This window comes from Hemitrygon akajei, chromosome 7, assembly GCF_048418815.1.
Source record: "Hemitrygon akajei chromosome 7, sHemAka1.3, whole genome shotgun sequence".
NCBI lineage: Eukaryota > Metazoa > Chordata > Chondrichthyes > Myliobatiformes > Dasyatidae > Hemitrygon > Hemitrygon akajei.
This window is the reverse complement of record NC_133130.1, coordinates 183,497,500-183,521,082: the sequence shown is the minus strand read 5'-3', so window position 1 is coordinate 183,521,082 and position 23,583 is coordinate 183,497,500. Positions and strand designations below refer to the sequence as shown.

At 39.2% G+C, this 23,583-nt stretch overlaps 1 protein-coding gene across 3 annotated transcripts in view; it reads left to right on the top strand.

Moving 5' to 3' along the window:
* The first annotated feature begins 8,477 nt into the window (after nt 1-8,477).
* The window catches only part of camsap1b (calmodulin regulated spectrin-associated protein 1b), a 138,707-nt gene continuing 123,601 nt past the window's right edge, over nt 8,478-23,583 (top strand). For all 3 annotated transcript variants that reach the window (XM_073052849.1, XM_073052848.1, XM_073052847.1), the window contains exon 1: nt 8,478-9,035. In XM_073052849.1, the coding sequence (XP_072908950.1) occupies nt 8,852-9,035 (184 nt within the window). In that variant the 5' untranslated portion in view covers nt 8,478-8,851. The remainder of the gene's footprint in view (nt 9,036-23,583) is intronic.

The following is a 23,583-nucleotide window of genomic DNA, read 5'->3' as shown; positions in this document are numbered from 1 at the left end:
AATAACTGATTCAAGATTCAAATGTATAAATCACATATACATTAAAACATACAGTAAAATATGGTGTTTGCATTAACAAACAACTACCTGCGAGTGTGCTGTCGTCAGCCTGCAAGTGTCGCCACATATTCCAGAGCCATTAATTACGAGGGGTAATTGATAAGTTCGTTGCCTTAGGTAGAAGGAGTCAATTTTAGAAAACGTAGCACATTTATTTTTCAACATAGTCCCCTCCTACATTTACACACTTAGTCCAGCGGTCGAGGAGCATATGAATCCCTTCTTTGTAGAAGTTGGAATCTTGGACTTCCAGAAGTGGTCCACAGCAGGGGTGATTGATAAGTTTGTGGCCTAAGGTAGAAGGAGATGAGTTATTAACTTCAAACATTCTGCATAATCACTCAAAAAGTTGAACTGCACGTGCATGTAACAAGAGCTGTACAACTCATCTCCTTCTACTTCAGGCAACAAACTTATCAATCACCCCTGCTGTGGACCACCTGGAGGTCCAAGACACCAACTTCTACAAAGAAGGGATCCGTATGCTCCACGGCCACTGGACTAAGTGTGCAAATGTAAGAGGGGATTATGTTGAAAAATAAATGTGCTAGATTTTCTAAAATTGACTCCTTCTACCTTAGGCCACAAACTTATCAAATACTCCTTGTATAATATTAATTTCAATTATAACCTGTGTTTATAATATATCCATATTTTGAGAGGTAGATAACAGATTTCCTCTACTGTTGGGTGTAGTAATATAGTCTCATTCTTCCAAAACAATTTTACAATCATATTACACAGGTGCAGGGTAAAACTGCACCCTTTGTGTTAAGTGCTTGTTTTCAAAATGTACACAAACCTGTTTACAAATCCTCTCTAATCTGCAGATTTAATCTCTCCAATCACAGTTTCTCAGATTGTCTACATCTGCTACAAGTTGGTAACCAGATCACATCAATAAAATAGATCTACCCCTGTTATTTGCTTTGGATGGTCAGCCAGTGGATGACTGGTATTTATCATATGACTGAAAGCTTAAGATTTGCATTGGTCTCAAATGTTCTTGATTTGGATGGATATAATGCATGTTTGATATTAAAATCAAAGTTGACAGCATTAACATTTCTCAATTCAATGAAACATAACTTACACAAAGGTCAAAAATCAATTAGACACAATTAACAGTGCAGAAATTTGATACTGAGCCCAACTTCATGTAATTCTCAATATATTCTTCTATTCCCTTCTCTCTCAGGTAGTTGTCTAAATTGCCCTAAAGTGTATAAATTGTAATCAATTCTTTAATCACATGTGGTAACAAGTTGATCCTACTAATCTCCCTCCAGGTAAAGAAACTTCTGAATTATCTATCGGATTAATTAGGACTATCGTATGTTGATGATAATATAACAGAAAATGCTAACAGTACTCAGCAGAACAGGCAGCATCTCTGGAGGCAGAAATACAATTAAAATTTTTGGTATAATCGTCTTCCATTAAAACTTGGAACATTTAGATGGAATATAGGTTTCAAGCTGTGGGAAAAGGGGGATAGGGACTGAGAGAACAAAAGGGAAGGTTTATGATGAATTGGAGGGCACATGGAAACTAAATGCAACTTAAAGCAGGTTTGATTTTAAAATTTTCTCAGTTCTGATGAAAAGTTATTGACCTGAAATGCCAGCTGTTTCTCTCTTCACAGTTGCTATCTAACCTGATTTATACCTTCAGTGTTTCATATTTCCAGCATTTTTACAGTATTTTCTTTCTGGATGTGACACTGAGTCTTGGACATCTTCAGAATGGGGTAAAAAAAACTTCTTTTATAAATGCACAAATAAACTCATTCAGAAGTTTAACCATGTTTAACAAACGGATTTGGATGTTTTCATGTGTGAATCGCTTAAAGTTAACAAGCAAGTACAGAAGACAAGTGGAATGTTGACTTTTACAGCAAAAAGGATTTAACTATGAGGATGGAGACTCATTTGAGTCCAACCTCCACCAGCCTTTTCATTGGTTACGTGATGCAGTCCTTGGTCCAAACCTACCCTGGCACCACTCCACAACTCTTTCCCTGCTAATTGATGACTGCATTATTGCCAACTCTTACACCAGTGAAGAACTCATCAATTTTGTCAGCTTCACTGCTAACTTCCCACATTCACCTTTAAAGTTCACTTGGATGATTTCTGACACCTGGCTTCCCTTTCAAAATCTCTCTGTCTCCATCTCAGGAAGCACATCCGTTCACCACCTCTTCTTGAGAAGTTCTCTTTGTCAGCACATCTGAAAAGTCCTCCTTTTTCAGAAACATAGCTTCCTCTGTGCTGTGGTTGATGGAGCCCTCACCCCTATCTTAATCTCAATCTCAATTGTCTACCTTGTCCCAGACAAAACAGAGGTGGAGTTCTCTTAATTCTCACTTTTGATCCTCCTTGCCTCTGCATCCAGCATGTAATTCTTTGTCAATGTGTCAACTACAATGCAATCTCATCACCAGTCATATCTTCCCCTCCACACTCGTTTCTGCTTTCCACTGAGACCAGTCTCTTTGTGACTCCCTGGAACTGCTCATCCCATCCCACCATCTGCCTGCTCCCTCTCTCCATGCACTTCTCCCTGCAACCATACAAGGTAAAACATGCATCCCTACACTTTATCACCATCATCCATGGACCTAAACAGCCCTTCCAAATGAGGCAGATTCACATTCACCACCTCCAACCACATGTATTTCATTCTTGATATAGCCTCCTCTACATTGGTGAGACCAGATGTGGTGGTGGTTGTCTGACATACCTGACAATGAAAGGAAAACTGCGCTGGAGTGTTTTTAAAGTGGAAAAACTGCTGCACTGAGGCAGTTCTACTCTCTAAACCTCAGATCTCCAGGTCCAGTGGTACAAGTGGTCATTACAACTGTGGTCTTCCTTGGTTGCAGTGGATGACCATGACTACTTGGTGCCTCATCATGCCCTTTGCTCTCTATGGAAAGGTGAAGAACCACCTTCCTGGCCATGGATCTCATTGTAGATCTCATTCACCAGCGCTGACTTTGATGCCTCAGACAGGCATGTCCCTATCTCACCCTCACCTGGTTTAGCCCACCTGTCAAAGCAGTATACTGAGGTGTGGCCACTGTTGCATGCAAAGAGCTACCTGGAGCCACAGGTGAGAGCTGATTGTCCAATGAGGACCAAAGGGGAATGTACTGCCCCAGATAAGACATGGCAAGCCCCTTCACCAGAGATGTTATCCCTCCCTGGATACCCCATGCACCCCAAGACCAAGCACAGAATAGGTAACCATTTTGAGATCCAGTTTGCAAGCCACAAGGCTATAAGACATTGGAGCAGAATTAAGCCATTTGGCCCATCAAGTCCGCTTTGCCATTTGATCATTGCTGATTCATTTCTCTCTCAACCCTATTCTCTTGCCTTCTCCCCGTAACCTTTCATGCCCTGACATATCAAGAATCAATCAACCTCTGCCTTAAATACTCTCAATGACCTGACCAGCCACGTGGCAATGAATTCCACAGATTCACCAGCTTCTGGCTAAAGAAATTCTTCTTTATCTCCATTCTGAATGGATGCCCCTCTATTCTGAGATTGTGCACTCTGGTGACCCTAGACTCCCCCGTTATAGGAAACATCCTCTCCACTTCCACTCTATCTAGGCCTTTCAATAGGTTTTAATTAAGTCCCTCAGAGCCATCAAATGCTCCTCATATTGGTAAGCCTCTCAATCCTGGAATCATTTTTGTGAACCTCCTTTGAACCCTCTCCAATGATAGCACATCCTTTCTCAGATGAGGGGACCCTAAACTGCTCCAGTTCTCCAAGTGAGGCCTCACCAGTGTCTTATAGCATGAATGGCAGCGATGCTTCACTATCAGATTAACTCAATGCCTTCTATGCCTGTTTTGAAAAGGAGAACACAACTACTGTGAAGATCCCTGCTGCACCAGATGATCCTGTGATTCCCATCTCAGAGGCTGATGTTAGGCTGTCTTCAAAGAGAGTGAACCCTCATAAGGCGGAAGGTCCTGATGGAGTACCTGGTAAGGCTCTGAAAACCCGTGCTAACCAGCTAGCAGGAGTATTCAAGGACATTTTCAACTCTCACTGCTACAGTTGGAAGTTCCCACTTGCTTCAAAAAGGCAACAATTATACGTGCCTAAGAAGAATAATCTGGGCTGCCTTAATGACTATCGCCCGGTAGCACTGACGTCGACAGTGATGAAATGCTTTGAGAGGTTGGTCATGACTAAACTGAACTCCTGTCTCAGCAAGGACCTGGACACAATAGGTCAATGGCAAACGCAATCTCAGTGGCTCCCCACACAGCTTTAGACTACCTGGACAACACAACAGCTATATCAGGATAACACACACAAAATGCTGGTGGAACACAGCAGCCCAGGCAGCATCTATAAGGAGAAGCACTGTCGACGTTTCGGGCCAAGACCCTTCGTCCTGACCCTTCCACCAGCATTTTGTGTGTGTTGTTTGAATTTCCAGCATCTGCAGATTTCCTCGTTTTAGCTATATCAGGATCTGTTCATTGACTATAGCTCAGCATTTAATACCATCATTCCCACAATCCTGATTAAGAAGTTGCAGAACCTAGGCCTCTGTACCTCCCTCTGCAATTGGACTTCCTAACTGGAAGCCCACAATATGTGTGGATTGGTGATAACATATCCTCCTTGCTGATGATCAACACTGGTGCACCTCAGGGGTGTGTGCTTAGTCCATTGCTCTACTCTCTATATACACATCTGTGTATATAGCATAGCTCAAATACCATCTATAAATTTGCTGACAATAGAACCATTGTTGGTAGAATCTCAGGTGGTGACGAGAGAGCGTACAGGAGTGAGATATGCCAATTAGCGATCATGACTAGAGTGAACTCCTGCCTCAGCAAGGACCTGGACCCATTGCAATTTGCCTATTGCCACAATAAGTCAATGACAGATGCAATCTCAATTGCTTTCTACCCGGCCAACCTGGCACTTAACATCAGTAAGACAAAAGAGCTGATTGTGGGCTTCAGGAAGGGTAAGGTGAAGGAACACATACCAATCCTCAGAGGGATCAGAAGTGGAGAGAGTGAGTGGTTTAAAGTTCTTGGGAGTCAAGATCTCTGAGGATATAACCTGGTCCCAACATATTGATGTAGTTTTAAAAAAAAAAGCAAGACAGTGACTATACTTCATAGGAGTTTGAAGAGATTTGGCATGTCAACAAATGTACTCAAAAACTTTTTAGAGTTGTGCCGTGGAGAGCATTCTTGCAGGCTACACCACTGTCTGGTATGGGGAGGGGGCACTTCACAGGACCGAAAGAAGCTGCAGAGGGTTGTAAATTTAGTCAGCTCCATCTTGGGTACTAGCCTACAAAATACTCAGGACATCTTCAGGAAGCGGTATCTCAGAAAGGCAGCGTCCATTATTAAGGACCTCCAGCACCCAGGGCATGCCCTTTTCTCACTGTTACCATCAGGTAGGAGGTACAGAAGCCTGAAGGACACACAAGGTGATTCAGGAACAGCTTCTTCCCCTCTGCCATCCGATTCCTAAATGGACACTACCTCACTTTCTTTAATATACAGTATTTCTGTTTTTTGCACATTTTTTGATCTATTCAATATATGTATACTGTAATTGATTTACTTGTTTATTTATTATTATTATTTTTCTCTGCTAGATTATGTATTGCATTGAACTGCTGCTGCTAAGTTAACAAATTTCATGTCACATGCCGGTGATAATAAACTTGATTCTGATTCTGAAAGCTTAACATAACCTCCCCAGTATTTATTTGTAATTTTTGGCCTTTTAGTAGTTTGTTAATTTGTATTCTCACATCCCATGGGTATCATTTTAATTATTTTATAATTAATTTCTCTCCTTGGTTGTTTATACAAATCTATCATTTGCGCTTTGTAGAAATTGTTTCCACTTATACACACCACACAAGTTTACTTTCATTTTATGTATTGTCATTCATAATCTCCTCAACATGAACTACATCCTATAATATAGCATTAAATGCATATCTTCAAGTTCCAATTCCCAATTCTAAATCGAAAATAACTAGAAAATTGTGAAGAGCAGATCCTTGTGAAAAACCCCTACGCTGCAAAATTAAAACAAAATAAAGTGAATGCAATCTCATGTAAATGCCACCGAGATCAGTTTGAGAATCAGCATATATTTTGCAATAAATTAGGCCACAGAAATTTCATGATAAAAATAAAGTGCGGAAGAACACAGCATATCATGTAGTATCTGTGGAGGCAAAAGGAAGGTTGATGTTTTGGTTTAAGACACTGCACATCAGGACAGAGAGTAGAGGGGAGATGGTCAATATATAGAAATGTCAGAAAGAAGTGATCCAGAAGTTGGTATGTAATATGTGGAAGTAAATTTGGGAGGGGGAGGATAGTGATGGAAAGATAGAGCCAGCTGGCAGGGAGGTGGTGTGGGAGGAGAGAGGAAGAATGTTGAGACAGCGTAGGTAATAAATGGAAACAGGAATTTTAAAAAAATATGTAGATGGAACCAGATGTGGGAAAGACAAGGACAGAAAAGTGATAAGAAAGGAGGAATGATAGTGGATAAAACTGGGTGGGAAAGGGGATAGGAAAGGTGAATCAAAGGAGGGGAACCTAGATAGATACCGATATGGGTGATGGGGGGGGGGGTGAAACCAGGTGGAGACAAAGAGCCCACTGTTAGCAGATCAGAATCAAAATCAGGTTTATTATCACTGACATGTTGTAAATTTGTTGTTCTGTGGCATTGGTAGTGTGCAAGACATAAGAAATACTATGTTACATAAATAAATAAATAGTGCAAAAGGTAAATAATAAGCTAGTGTAGTGGACCATTCAGAAATCTAATAGGGACAATTCAAAGTACCGGGTACATTTATTATAAAAGTATGTATACATTATACATATTAGAGGTTTGTCTGTTTACAGGCAGCCATAAAATGAAGAAACCCAAAAGAAACCATATATAAAGAAGATCATCAAACACCCAATGTGCAGAGAGACTAAAAAAACGTATCGTGCAAATAATGAAAGTCAGCAAATAGCATTCAGAATGAAATTGAGTCCACAGACATGAAGCCTGGAGTAGCTGGAGAAGACCACAGCCTCAGTTCAGCGCAGAGCCAAGTAAACGTCATAGGACAGCGACCAGAAGCAGTTCCTAAAATGTTGAATGTAGGTACCTCCGCCCTGATGATAGCAACAGACAGATGGGAAATGGAGGACAAATAATGTGAGGGCTCCATCAATTACAGCAGAAGGGAAGACATGTTTTCTGAAGAAGGATATTTCTGAGGTCCTGCAGCAGAAAGCCTCCACCTGACAAAGGATGAAGTAGAGATGGAGAAATTAGAGAAGGGGATGACATTCTTGCTGGAGACAGGGTGGCAAGAAGTATAGTCAAGGTAGCTGTTGAAGTCTATAGGTTTTTAGTAATTGCTTGAGATTCCAGCACCTGGATTACATTCCTGCACAAGTTGGCCGAGCATCCTGTTGTGTTACATTTTACTATCCCATTGCGCTGCTGTAATGAATTGATCTGGATCGGATGACTTTCAAAACAAAGTTTTCACTGTATCTCGGCATATATGAATGAATGAAATTTGAATGACATTTTATCTCGGTCAGTACAAACATAACAAAAAGCATAATTTTCAACGATTATTTCATAAGACAAAATTAAATAATAAAAGTCTTTAAAACAGACTGAAAGGGTGTAGGCTGAAGCTACAGTTTATTATGTCTACCCCTCTTCTTACTTACACAAAAACATATTTGGTGCCAGTCATCACATCAAAACAAACAATTTCATAATCCTTTAACACAAAATCCAAATCCAAGTATTATTTAGTTACATTACTCCCATTCATTTTAAATCATGTATTTTATATTTGTTCATTAAATTATTTTTAAACTTAAGTGTGGTGCATGTTTTTAAATTCTCACTACAACTGTTCCATAGATTCACCCCTCTGACCGAATACAATGATTTTTCACATTTGTTCTTATCCTTTGTTTTTGAAATATACATGTTCCTCTCAAATCATGTTGACTTTCTCTCATTTAAACAATCTTTGGATACTTTGTGGTATATGACGAATTAACCAATTTACCATCTACAGTCTTTAGTGTCCATAAATTTCAAGACGTTCTTTTATGGAAAAAAGAGTTATCAATTATTGCAAGCATAAAGAGAGATTGGAAAGTTAAACGCAGAAGATGGGCCGATTCGAAAATCCCTCCACTGCACCCATTGGCAGAACGTTTCCTTAGTGAAGCGTGGCGTGCCCTCGAAACCCTCACGGGTCGCGCTTTCGGTGGGAGCGCGGACACGCCCTTCGCGTGACGCACGCGCAGTCGGGGCGCGTCCGCGTCCCGCACATGCGCAGTGGGGCTGCGGGGGAGGGAGTGAGGTGGGTCGCGGCGGTGCCGCCTGTCAGCACGAACGCGAGCTCGCCAGGGCGACCGGAGAAGGGGTGGGTGCCGAGCGAGCACACAAAGGACGCCCACCGCCAGTGTCGACGGCACCGGCTGAGCCACCATGACTCGCGTTTTATGACACAGTCGACTGGACTTCCGCGGGCTCAGCCTGCCATTTTATTTTGTTTTTAAAATAAACTCCCATTCATTGGAGTATCACATTGATAGGCCGCGTCCTTAGGAAGGCGGTCATTGAGGTGAATTAATGCGTCGATTCTGCTGAGCAACGGCGGGAGAAGAGAAAAATATACTGGATATTTATTTGGTATTTGGAGGATAATAATTCTTATCTGTTTGGCGATGGTGGATGTGGATTTCGCTGGCTGCGGTGCATCTGGCGATGGTAGCAGTCGCAACAGCCGGAAGATGCTGGAGCTGCCCGACTCTGACTGTGCTGAGGTTGTACCGCTGGAGCTGTACGATTCCTCTAGGGCTAAAATAGCCGCTAATCTGGCCTGGATCTTTTCCAAAGCATACGGAATAGGTAACTCGAAATTTGCGCTTTTTTTTGCTGAATGCAAATATTTTTGGGGAGGGGTGCGCCCGAATAATTTCGTCCGATCCGAATTATGGTTGCAACCATTCATCACCCACGAATGATTTATTTATGGTGGTGGGGGGGGGGGGGGGAAGAAGCAAGTTCGTGGGTTGCCAAGGTACAAATAATTAACATATTTGCTGATGTCTTTGTTTAAATTTGCCCTTACGATACTTAAACAAATTAATAAATTGTAATGTAATTTTGGACAAAAAATGAAGTGCACTGTAAATAGCTCTTTGCAAAGTAGTAGGAGATATGAATGGATCTGTTTTCTCGGATTTATTGCGACTGTAATATTTAAGGATTAGTTTCGGGGCTAGTGGTTAGGCTTTTGACTGAAAAGAAAGTTTTCATTTTTGAGTTCCTGAAGCATGTATTTTAACAAGAGCGTAACGTCTATTTAGTGGAGTTCTGTTTCTGATTTCATCTTGAAAGAAAAATCTTTTTCAATATGACTTTGAATTCGTAAGTAAGAAAATAAAACGGAAACCAAAACCACTCGCCGTGCGTCCTTTGATTTGGACGTGAGGAATGTATGAAAAATGTGAAATATTTAGATGCTGTGAGGCACTAGCCTGTAGGGAAAGTGTAACTATTGTGGTGACAACTGGTCTGATTTTCTTATTAGACAACATGCATCTTAACCCTTGCAGATATTTTTATTTTTATTAAGTGGGGAAATGAGGGTAGAAGTCTCATGACTACGGATTTACAAGTTTTGCACTATAGTAAATTGCATAGGTTTTGAATAATAAAAACGGATATTTGACTGCCCTGCTTACATTCCACCTGTCGTTATCTAACTCAGTGCAGTACCGTGTAAAAGTCTAAGGCATATATACTGTGTAAAAGTATTGGGCAGTACAGTAGAATTTTATGTATTGTGTTGCACTGCTTCCACAAAGGGAGAAAAAAACAAATTTCAGGACGTGTGTGATGATGAGCTTGATTTTGATATAGGTCTCTATTGTGGACTCAGAGTGGGGAGAGGGGAATACCAGGGAAGCATTCTGTAGTGATCAATAAGCCAATTGTTTGGAATCAAATGACCTTGCCTGGGTGTGTCTGCACCTGTGCCAACCCCTGCCCCTGGCACTCCTATCACCTGTCCCACACTCTTCCCATGGTGCTCCGACATCATTTGCTCCCACCAGATTTACAGCTTGCTCTCTGCTTTCAAATACAGCACTGTGTGAAAGTCATAGGCACCAAGCTACATAATAGGTACCTAAGACTTAGTACTGTATATCCATCTGTTATTTTTTTTTTGCACTTATTCACCTTCCCAGTTTCCTTAAATGCATCAATGCAATTCTCAAAGCTATGGCTATTTATATAATACATTTAACATTAAAAGACTTCCTAAAATTTGATATTGAGCCAAGTGCAGCATTAGTTGGACAGTAAGGTTGGTTTTAATGAGTATCTTCTGGGACAGAAAAGAGATACATCAGCATCCATCTTTGATATGAGGATAGGAGTTCCTGAGCCTTGGTCTAGGGCTGCTGAAGGAGTTCTGAACATTAGTGGAATGATCAAAATTGGAAGTGACCTAGAGGCTAGAAATGGAAGTCACAGAGATCTGAGAGTTGCACTACTGGAATAAGTTTACAGAAGGTGAGGTATGGTCTTGGAGCAATTTGAAAACCCTGTATTTTAATACCAAGTTTTTACTTTAGTGTGAAGGGTGAATGTGTTTGATATGAATTAAGGAAAAACATTAACAGGTTTAAATCAAATAATTACCAATTTTATGGTCTTTCTTCTCTTTAGGTTAACTTTTTTTAAAATTTCTGTTGACTTATTGATGCCAATATTGATTTTGGGCTTTAAGCTACATCTACCCTATTGGAGTCCTTTAAATACAAAATCTAAAGACATTGTCCCACTTCTAATGGAATTGGTTCAGAATTTTAGTCTGTGATAGTCTAGATACCTTGTTTCTGGTACTACATGCAAATATCTTTTTGCAGCTTCCCTAATGCATCTAGTAGTTTTATATGAACAGTTTTTGATAGCATAGAGACTGAGCTATTAATTAGAGAGTCAATTGATCTAGGGGACCTGAATTTTAAGCCATTCACTTAACTGAATAAATGAAGGATTTGTGTAGTAACTTTGTCATTTGTTGTCATTTAGGGAAGGATATTTGCTGTCTTTGCCTTGACTGAATACTGTGTGATCACGTTGGTCTGCTGAGTTCCTCCAGCATTTTGTGTGTGTTACTGTGTGATTTCAGATCTGCAGCATTGGGGATGATTTTTTAAAAATGGTCTCAGTAAGCAGATAGTTGATGCAAAAATAATTACCTTAGGGAAATTACCACTGATGTCCACATCTCATGAAAGTTTTTTAAAGAAATTGCATGATGATTATGGGTATGATCTAATAATTTTTGTATTTCAAATTGAATTTAACCTCGACTTTTGACTTCTGTTTCTCTTTAAATTAGTTTCATTGCCTTCATTTCCTTGCAGTTTTATGGCCTTATTAATTGATGATGATGCTTTACAATTCTGTATTTGTTCTGAGCTACCATTCACCCCATGAGGTCTGTGGCAGCTCATGGAACAATCTAATTCCCTCAGTAATTTTCACCATGATCTGGGGACAATCAGAGTGACTGGTTAACCTACCAACCTGCACCTCCTTTGTGGGAGCATATTGGAGCACCAGGAGGAAGCACATCTGATCATGAGGAGAGTGGTGTATTGGGGCCCAAGATGCTGCTTTTGCTCCCCTAGATTCTTCATGCTCCTTCCCAATGAGAATATACCTCTATATTTTTGTCAAAATCTACTACTACAAATTGAAATCCTTTTTCCAGTTTAATAATATCTTGCATTTTATCATAGTGTTCCTTGGCCCAGTGTCTAGTAATGAAATTTAGCTCCATTGTTTTCCATATCTCTTTAATACTGCAGAGTTGTCTTTGAATTCATCCTTGTTTAACACTACATACAACTCTTGGCATTACAAATAATTTACCTTTAACCCAAAACTTTTGTAACAAGCTTGTTATCCATTCTGGTTTATATTCCTGATTCTACCTGCTATAACTGTAATCACGACCCTACTGTCAAGCTTATTGAAAGACCTTTTGAAACTTTTGGCATGCAAACATATCAAAGTAATGTAGAGGTATTCCACGGAACTGAATTTGTAGATGACATTATGAAAAATAAAAACATTGAAAAACTTTTGAGTTTAATAGGATCCAATTGGATGATATCCTTCAGGGATGAAATCTGACAGAGTTTGACTATGTGTTACTGTATTCTCATACTTTGACTCTGTACGCCTCTAGAGTAATCTTCTTGTAGTAATTATTATTAGGATGGTGTCATATACATCTGATGAAAATATCTACTACTGTTAGGTCTCTGGATCACTAAAAATATGGAGTCATTTTACTCAATGCAAAGTCCACTAATTTCTAATGCTTGCTATTTTGTTGCAACATTCTTTGGAGAATAGAATGACATTTTGGAGAATACTTGGTGCTGATTGCCTTTGAAAGATTTGTGAAACAGACTTGGTACATGTGACTTACTTAGATCTTAAGTTTAGCTCTAAAGCACTGTTTAGTTCTGGTCACTAAAATATGCATCAAAAGGATTATTGTATAAATTAAACATGTTAGATTGTGCTTTTAAACTTTTTTTATTGCAATCAGAAATTTTAAATATTAAAACTCAGTGTTTGGGTTATGAATCAGAGTTACCAATTATAATTTAAGATGAGTGGAAAATAGAATTTAAAAAAACAAATGTCACTGATTATGCTTGTCTTTTACTCCTTAATAGTGACCTTGCATCATAACTGAGAGACCAGTGATTAATTATGCAACAATTAATACTGCAACTTCAAGTTTAATTGTGTAGCGGACATGAAAGGTAGTAGCACTGGAGGGTTGCCCAGTTATGTGTAGGCATGCCCTGCATTATGGAGGTTGAGGAGGGAGGGTGCGGTGGGGTTGTCTATCTTTAAAGTGGTCCACATCATGAATTTCTGTAATGCAAAGCTGCATTATCGGCACATGCATCAAGCACAGAATGTAGGAAGGTGAAATAAATGTATATGGCTGGAGAAATGATGCAGGAGGGAAATTTTCAGATATTTGAGACTTAGATGTGGTATCTGGGTCAGATGGACCCTGTAACATTTAGATGGTTCACACCAGACCAGACCAGATCAGTATGACTGAGGAGGCGCTTCTTAGGATGTTTGGGGATGAATTTGGTGGTGTGGGAGGTGGTGTTAGCTGAGGAATGGACACCCAAGATGGAGTGAGCAGAGAGGGAAACTGAGCTGGAAGTGAAAGTTTGAAATGTAAAAAGAGTAAGTATTGTGGAAAAAAAAGCAAGTAGCGAATGGGTTCACAGTACGGAAAACTGTTTAAAGGTGCTATATCTGAATGCAAACTGCATTCACATTAAGGTAGATTAATGACACAGAAAAGAAGATGAAGCACAGTTAAGTAAAGTCATTAATATAGTAGTGTAGCGGTGTGCTACACGCAGCGCTAAAATAACGACACGGAGTCGGTAAACTGCAATTAAAGATGATTTTATTCGAACTTCACAGCCTTGCTTTAAAGCCTCCCTCATCCCGCCCTCCCCGGGCACGGATGCTGTAAGGGACACATACTCACAAACCCCCGCAGGCTTTTTCCCTTTGTTGTGGACCTGGCCTTTGTGCCTGCGCGCTGGCTATTTGTGAGCCGGTTCGAGTGCGCTAGGAAGTGGGTCGCCACAGTAGTATAAAATATCTATTTCTGAGAAAAAAGTAACTATAACATGGCAAAAATTTGCATTAACTTTGAAAGTAATGTATTTGAAACTGGGAGTTTCAATCTAATTGAAATCTGTTATGTGGTCCATCTACATAGACATTATGGCCAAGAAAGCACATCAGGGCCTCTACTACTTCAAAGGGCAAGAAAAATTAGCATATCCCTTTGATTCTCAACCATTTTTATTGATGTACATAGAAACCATCCTGTCCATATGCATCACAGCTTGGTGTGACGCTACTTTGCCCAAAACTGCTGGAAATTACAGAGTTCTGGACACAGCTGAGTCCTTGAAGAAAACCATCTTCCCTTATTGACCCATCTCTACATCTCGCTGCCTCGGAAAAACATCTAATGTAGTCAAAGACCCCACCTACCCCAAAGAGACATTCTCTTTACCTCCATCCCAAAAAAATCAGGTAGAAGATCCAAAGCTTGAAAACATACCACCAGGTTCAAACACTCCCTAACTCCCAGCAACTGTGCTGATGTTATAAGACTATTGAACTGACCTCTTTTATGGTAAAGATGAACTCTTGACCTCACAACTTACCTTGTCATAGCCCTTGCACTTATTTCTCTGCATGCACTCTACTTCTTTGTAACTATACCACTATATTCTGCCATCTGTTGCTTTTCCCTTGTACTACCTCAATGTGCTTGTTTTTTGAAATGATTTGTGTGCAAAACAAAGTTTTTCACTGATTCTTGGTACATGTAACAGTAATAAATAATTACCTACAACAAATGTACATTTAAGGTACTAAAGTACAACAGGAAAAATAGTTCAGTGTGGGTAACAGTGGATATTGTGATGTGGCTGTAAAGTGGCTTCAGGAGGATATAAACAAGCTGAATAAGGGAACGTGGTTAAGAACATAAATCACATGGTTAAGTGTACCTTTAGTGCTATAATTACCGGGGGTAATCCAACTTTGTGCCTGAGTGCAGGCAGGTAACAGGGTCAATCCATTGAGGTTCTTCATGTTAGATTTTCATCAACAGTGATCCTGGCAAACTCATCAACGAATTTCTCTGCCGCTTCATGATCAGCAGGCACACAGATGACCACAGATCTTTAAATTTTCACGCTGTACCTTTTCTTAACTTTCTGCAACCAGTCTTCTGATTATTCACAGTTCCCTTCAATTTTCAGTTTGTTGTGCTAGATCCTTGCTTGTTTCACGATCAGCATAATGTTAAGCGGCATATATTCACTCCGATGCTGACTAATACACTCTTTAAATACATGATCCAGGTCTTACTTTTTTCTTTATGCAGTATTTTTCTATTTTTCATGAATTTCTGTTTACTACAGCTCACTTCTCAGAACTGTGTGGTGTGCAGAGTCCTCTGCATCATGTGGGAACCTAGTATCTTGTGGAATTTTCCATTTATGACATCATGTCAATGCTCAAAAAAATTGTATTTTGGAGTTTTTCAAATTTTGGAATTTCGGATAAGGGCTACTCAACCTGTATTACTACCAGTCTAAATTTAAACACCAAATCATCATTAATCCGATGAAATATACTGTATGCAAGATTTCTGTTCCAGTTATACAACACAGTCTTTAATGACCATAACATGAAATGGGTCAAAATTTTTATCATCTGTTCCTTGAAAAAGACTGCACATTGATAGTATTGCGGATACTGCATATTTTATGCATATTTATAAGATTATACCTGTGGTGGTCAAGGTCTCAAACTGTTCAGTCTACTCCAAGACTAAGTCTCTTGTTTAATGAATGACAAATCTCCTTTGCACTCTTTTCCAGCTTAATGTCACATTTCCTACAGAGGGTGACCAAAAGTGAACATAATATTCTGACATCTTATAAAGCGGTAACATAACATTCCAGTTTTATCCAGTACTTGGTGCCTTGACTGATGAAGACCATTGTGCTAAAAACTTCATTCTGCCGTATTTCTTTATGATCTGAGGCCTTTCTGCCCTTTATATTTCTGCCAGTTCTCAGAGCATTGTCATCAATCCTATTCTACCACTAATTTTCCTGAAAGTATGCTTTCTATCATGCCAATCATTTCCCCTGAATCTCTTGACTTTCACCTAAGCTATGGGTAATATCCAGTAGCCGACCAAATAAAACATCATTTCGATGTGGGAGGAAATCTAAGCAATTGGGCAATCCCACAGTCATAAGTAGAATGTGCAGTCTCAGCATAGACAGCACTGGATCCAACTGGGCCACTAGAACTCCGAGCCAACAGCACTGCCTAATGTGCCACTTTGCCAGCTATATAATGTAAAAATTCAGAAACTATTTCTGGTGTGCCATGTAATATCCAGTATTATGCATAATCTATCAACGATTTTGTTTCAAGTTCCACTGGTATCCACTGAAGGATTGTACCAAAAGAGAAAGTGTATCAATCAGAAATTATGCACTCCAACTGATAGCCATCTCACTAAGTGGACCTGCATTACTAAGCTAATGCTTCTGCAAATATGTTGTTTTCTGTTCTATGCATCTGATTGAAGGTACATGTTGTTCTAATCCCTTTTCAGCAAACATAAACTCTAGAAAACCTGAAATAGTTCTGCCATTACATTACAATATTTTAACACCTTAAATTACAAAGGGATTGCATGCCAATAATGCTTTGATTATTTAGAATTCTATTATATTATAGATAATTATATAATGACAAAATATTTGTTACCAAAATATGGGGCAATGATTTGCAGTGGAAGAGAGGGAAGATAGCTCTAGAACCAATTCTTTAAAATTACTTTTCATAATATGGAATATTGTAATATGAGAATGTGACCTTTAAATGTGACAAATTCTGCCTCAAGTCATTCAAGCAGAAAGTTAGTTCCAAACAAGTGGCATCTATTTGGGTGAAATCTTGGCTTCATTTTCTGTCTGCTTTCTTCATGCACTTTAAATCTACATGGGGTGATTGTTTGTTTATTTATATGAAGCAGAGTTTATATCTGTATTTTCCAGGGAATTTCCTCCTGCATGTTAGCATAAAGATTTAAAACTATGCAATTTATATCACTGATTCATTCATATTTTTGTTACTTATACAGGCAATTATACAGTATAAAGCTTATAAAACTCAATTATCATTAATATATTGGTCATCCCCTCAGCCTCAATTTAGCCTAATCTTTTATCACTAATTTTTATTGCAAGACCAACAAATTGCATTAAGTACAACCAATTGACGATTACATTTTGACTGTTTAACCCAGCCACCCCCAGCCCTCATCGCCATCCCCCCCTCCACCCCTCATCCTCCCTCCACCCCTCATCCCCCCTCCACCCTCTCTCTCCCTCCCCCACCCCTCTCCCCTCCACCAGCCAACTGAATAGTAGTGCATACACAGACAGAGCATTCCTATTTTAACAGAAGATCTTTTAAGTTAGATATCAAATTTGTCCATGTTAAGATTGTGTTTGGTCGTGCATCATTTACTCTTGATGATTATAATTCCAGGTAAGAAATGTCCAAAAAACTCAGAAGCCAGTGAGTACTTGAAATATCAGGAGGTTTCCAACACTAGACTACAATCTTCTTAGCCGCAGTCAGGCCTGCCAACCAGATTTTGCATGTTTTTTTCCGTAAGGGAAAGGTGGGAGTCATCATTTAGAAGATGTACAGCGGGGTCCATTGGTTATTGTACCCCCATTCATTTTGTAAGAGTACTGATAACCTTCCCCACAAACCAAAAATTGTTCCATAATGGAGATGATTTGCACCATATACTTTTAAATTTTAGGATTTTTTTTGCTGCTGTAAACACTTATAACATATAGATTAAAATTGGACCTTAATACAGATCACATTTTTTGTTAGACATACCTATAAGGAGAAAGTCCTTCAACCTTATTGGTGCTATTAGCTCTTATTCTATACTTTTCTGTGATGAAACTTCATCCTCTTCTATCCAATAGCTGAGACTTTTTAATACAAATTCCCAGTAATACAGTTTAAAATTTGGACATGCCAGTGCCCCATCCGACTTTTTGAATTGTAGAGCGGACCACTTTATATTGGGTCGTTTACCGTTCCAAACATAGCATCGTAGTAAGGAGTCCAGTTTTTGCCAATATCCTGCTGGAGGTGCAAGTGGGATCATTGAGCTGATAAAATTAATGCGGGGTAATATGTTCATTTTAATGACTGATATACAGGCTGGGACTGATGCTGGCAGGTGTCTCCATCTATTAATATTCTATTTTTTTCAAAATTTAAGAGTAATTTGTTTTAGCCACAGATGATAGGGAAGTATTAACTGTAATACCCAAGTAGAGGACCTCATTTGTAACATTTAATCTGGGGAGGGAGAGACACCTTACTTTTATCTGTATTAATCAGCATCAATGCTGATTTTGACAGATTACTTTTGTATCCTGAAAGAAATCCAAATTGCTTCAGTGTTTTTAAAACATAGGGGAGAGTTTGTTGAACATTTGCCATATAAACTAATGTATCGTCCACGTAAAGTGATAACGAATATGATGTTGTACCTATTGCTATAGGGGAGATCTGAGGAGAGTTTCTAATTAAATGTGCAAGTGGTTCAATAGATATAGTAAGAATTAAAGGAGACAAAGGGTCCCCTTGTCGTGTGCCCCGTCCTATGTCAAATAACTCTGAGAAACCTCCTCCCACATATACCCAGCTGAAGGATTAGCATACAGTGTTTGAATCATATTGATAAATTTATCGCCAAACTTATTCTTTTAGAACTCTCCAAAGATATGGCCATTCAAGACGATTGAACGCTTTTTCAGCTTCTAGAAATAGCAGGCCTCAGGCAGGCGGGATTTTATGTGTTGCACTCAGTATGTGTTAGAGCTGGTGAATATTATTAGATGCGAGACGTCCCCTGATAAAGCCAGTTTGATCTGGGCTAATTATTTTCCCAACTACTGTCTTGAGTCTACCGACTAAGGCTTTGGAAAATATCTTGAGGTCGGCATTTATCAAGGAATTTGGACGGGGATTGGCATACTCCAAGGGGTCCTTACTAGGCTCGGATATAACTGTGATCAGGGCTGTGTTTAGATCTCTATGGAAAGCACCATTTCCAGTAGCATAATTTAATGTTTCTAACCATACTGGTCCAAGAATGTCCCAAAGTGCTAGGTAAAGTTCCACAAGTATGCCATCTATACCTGGTGTACGGCCCTCATATGTTGCTTTGAGTAGCTCATCCAGTGTAATAGGAGAGTCTAGAGTTTTGGTGTCCTCTAATGGCAATGTAGGGAGATCTAATCCACTGGAAAAAAATCAGTGAAGCCATTCTCAGAAGGAACTGAGCCACTTGTATACAGTTTTTTAAAGTAATTCTTTAATGTCTCGTTTATTTCCTCTGTTGAAGATACTACTCCACGTTTAGCACATCTAATTCCTGGTATAGACCTTTTATCTTCATGTTGTTTGAGCATTAGTGCCAAAAGATGGTTCGATCTGCTGCCTTCTGCATAATACTTATGTTTGGTTATATGGGACATATATTCTGCCCTGCTTCTTAATAAATCATTTAATTCTGCTTGTTTTGTTTTGAGCTCATTTTCTTTTGTTATGGTGTATCTCCTTTTGAGATCGGGTGATTATTGATGTTCTGTTTAATAGAGATGTTTTTTCTAATCTGCAAGCTTCAGGTTCCTCATTGTTTTATGCAACTCAATTGAATGGTGCCTTTATTCCAAAGAAAACAACCATTTTTTATGTAGCATTTCTTCATAACTAAAATTCTCTAGTCTTAATAACATTTGTGTATATCTCTACTCTCTCTAGTTTGAAATGAAATTCCTGTAATAGGACAGATGAACAATAGCCTAACTATGGACATAACTTTATGTGTGTTGAGAAGTGTATTTTTTATTTTGATTTACTTAATAGCTCTAACCTTTGAACTTTATCATTAAATTTGTAATTTAACTTTAAATGTGTAAATTAAGACAAGTAAAAATTAGTTTGTCTGTTGACTTATTAATAGCATAATCCCATTTTTAGCGTCAATGTCTTTATTCAAAGCCTCTGCTAACAACTACTCGTACATTGTTTTTGGAAAAAGCAATCAGCAGAGGGAAATGGGCATTTAAGAAATACATTTTATAAACTTAACATTCTAGAAACAGGATTAAATTGATTACACCCTCACATCTATTCTTCCATTCAATAAAATTAATTTTTTGAGATAGGCATCATTATAAGGACAGCTTGTATTGTCCATCCACGACTCACTTTGAGAAGATGATCATGAGGCCACCATCTTGAACAGCTTACCGCTGAATTGCTTCTGGTAAATTATTTGCACAATACTATTGGGGAAGGAGTTACAAAGTGACAGTAAAGGAATAGCAATATGTTTCCCAGCTGGTGTTATGTGTTTCTCGGAGGGAAATGTGCATGTGGTAATGTTTTAAGTCTTTTTCCTTTTTTGGTATGTTCCAGGTTTGGCAGGTGTTGTTGGAGTATACTGGCCAATTAACTACACTGCATGTTCTAGATGGTACATACTGCAACCACATGGCAATATTTTAGGGTGGTGGATGAAGTGTAAATCACATGGGCTGCTTTATCCTGCATAGTATTAAACTTTTTGAAAGTTGCTGAAGCTGTATTGATCCAGGTAAATGGAGAGTATTCCCTCAAACTCCTGATCTGTGGCTTGTACGTGGTAGAAAATCTTTGGGGTGTCGGGAGATGAGCCACTTACTTTTGACCTACAGTATTTATGTAGGAGGTATAGTTCATCTTTTGGTCAGTGGTTACTCTCAGTTGGTTGAAGATGGGAAAGTGAATGTCGTGCTGTTGAATTTTAAGGTGTTGTGCTAATCTAACAATGATGTCCAGGTTTCAAATATTAATTTAAGAAAAAGTAGCATGATTATTATTGAATGGCACACATTAGGCTGTCCCTTATTGGAGATAAATACTGCTCAGCCCTTTTGTAACAGAAGTTTCTAAATAGTCTGTGTCTGAAAGTTGTCATCTAGTGTTTCAGCATGGACTGCTTCATCTACTGAGAATTTATTTGTTCATGAAAGTGACTTGTGCAGTCATCAGTGAACATTCACTACTCTGTCCTTTGAGAGGAAGGTTATTTGTGGAGTTGCTAAAGACAGTTGCTTTCAGAGCATTGCTCTGAGAAGCATTTGTAGTGATATACTGGGGGAGGGATGACTGACTACTGACAGTGACATCTTGCTTTGTGCAAGATGTGACACCAAACATTGGGGCTTCATCTCCTGAATGACAATTGAGTTGTGTTCAACCAGGGCTTCTTGATGCTGCACTCCACCAAAATGCTGATAATGTTTCATTAATAACAATTTCTTGTCTCAGAATTATGTTTGGGTTCTATGTTTGGACTAAGGCTAGGATGAAGTCTGGAATTGAGTGGTACTGATGAATAATAAACTTGGCATCGGTGAGCACTACTGTCTTCTTTCTACCTTCCTCTCTTCAATGATTAAAACTACGTTGACTGGGTAGTAGTAAGCTGAATTGGATATATTCTGCTTTTTGTGAACAGCATATCTATAATTTTCTACATTGTCAAGTAGATGCTAGTGTTTAAATGTACTGAAACATTATGGCTAGATGTCTTTGTAGCTCTGGACACTGTTCTTTAGAATGATTGCTGTATGTTTTCTGGTCCATTAGGCTTTGTATCTAGCTATCAATTGTTTCTTGATGTCACATGGAGTGAACTGCATTGACTACTGATTACTTTGTTGGATCCTCGGAGTTATCTAAGTCAGATCATCCACTTGCCATATCTGGCTTAACATGCTTACAAATGTTTCATCCTTGTCTTTGTACTCATTTATCGGTCTGCATGATTATAAATGATGGGAATATTCCTGGAACAACCATTTGTTGGCTGTTTAATTGACTACCATCATTCATGACTAGAGTTTTGATTTGATCCTTTGGTTATGACCCTGTAGGTTTCCTCCTGGGTGCTCTGATTTCCTCCCACAGTTGAAAGATGTACTGATTAGTAGGTTAATTGTCCTGTGATTAGCTTAGAATTAAATTGGAGATTGCTGGGCAGTGCAGTTCTAAGGGCCGAAAGGGCCTATATTGCACTGTATCTTTGAATAAACAAATATTTTCAGGTCATAATTTATTAACAGAATCAATGACTCAAGTATGGGATTTTAGTGGTTAGTGCAATGCTATTTCAGCTTGGGTCATCAGAGTTCAATTCTAGTGTCCTCTGTACGTCCTTCCTGTGAAATGTGTAGGTTTTCTCCCACAGTCCAAAGAAGTACAGGGAAAGTTAATTGGTCATTGTAAATTGTCCCCTGATTAGGTTCAAGTTAAATCAGGGCTGTCAGGGGTTGCTGGAGCAGCGCGGCATGAAGGGCTGGAAAGGCCTATTCTGGGTCTATCTCTAACTAAAATAAAAGCAAAGATATATCAGTAACTAAAAACAGGACTGATTGGTGACTGAACAAAAGGGTTAATAAAGTAGATGTTGTAACACGTGTGGCACTAAATTAATATTACTGATAATTCTGTTCAACTTTTGGGATGTGCCATTAATACTTGCCATATATTAGTATATAGGGTTTTGCTGAGAGAATTTGGCCAATTAAATGCAAATTAGAACATTGAAACAGATCGCATCATTCGATTTGAAAAACAGGATATTTTAAAAAATGACTAATATTGGGCTGAAAATCACCTTTCAGACACGTGCAAAGCAATATAGACAGTCCATTGTTCTATTAATGACCTCTGTTTATCTGTAGAGAACACATACACTCCACAAAACACCATTCCATGTAGGCACATTTAAAGGAATACAAATGGGACATGTATCCCATTGCAGCTTAATGCACTGCATAAAGCTAAAAACAGCAGTTTTGTAGAACTATTATTTAGCTTGCTTTTATAATTGACATTCACAGAATTTGTAGTTGCAGTTTTTATACTGACAGTTATTTTCAGAGCATTTTCACTCTCTCAGTAAAATCCTAGGTACTAATAAATGACAAGTCTTCATGGCACATCCCAAAATCATGCATGGAATAAAAGCTGATGTATAATGTGCCATAACAGGTATTTTGTTACGAATGAGGAGCAACTCTGATGGGCAGAAGGGTGCAAAGTCCCCCCCACTTTTTGAGAATCGCAAAATCGCTATTATTTCGGGTCTGATACCAAGGAAATGAGAGAGATAAACAGCTCATGTCAGTTAATGAGAGAGGGACAACGCAGGGATACACAAAAGTGGAATGTCTCCTAACAAAAGTGGAATGGAACCACTGATTACTGCTATTGTCTCTTGGAGAAGGAATTGTGTATTGAGTACTGTTCTATTCACTGAAACCCCTCGGGGCAACCAGAGTGGCCTGGTTGATGGGTTGCATCATCCCAACCTGATTGACATCTGAGACCCCGTGAGTGGGGATAAAAGTAGGGTCTGGGGAAACACCCCTCAGACGCACCAGGAGAGACGCTACGAGACCGGTGGGGGCTTGTGTGTGTGTCCACCCTTGCCTGGGTGACGAGTCCTCCATGGAATGGTCTAGCTAAAGGATGGAGGGGTCATACGTGAATGGCCACAATAACAACGCATCGACGGATCAAGATCGTAAAAGGAAAGTCGGCAAGTCAATAGCTGTTTCTCTCTCCCTCCTCCTCCTTGTCCTCCTCCTTGTCCTCCTCCTTGTCCTCCTCCTTGTCCTCC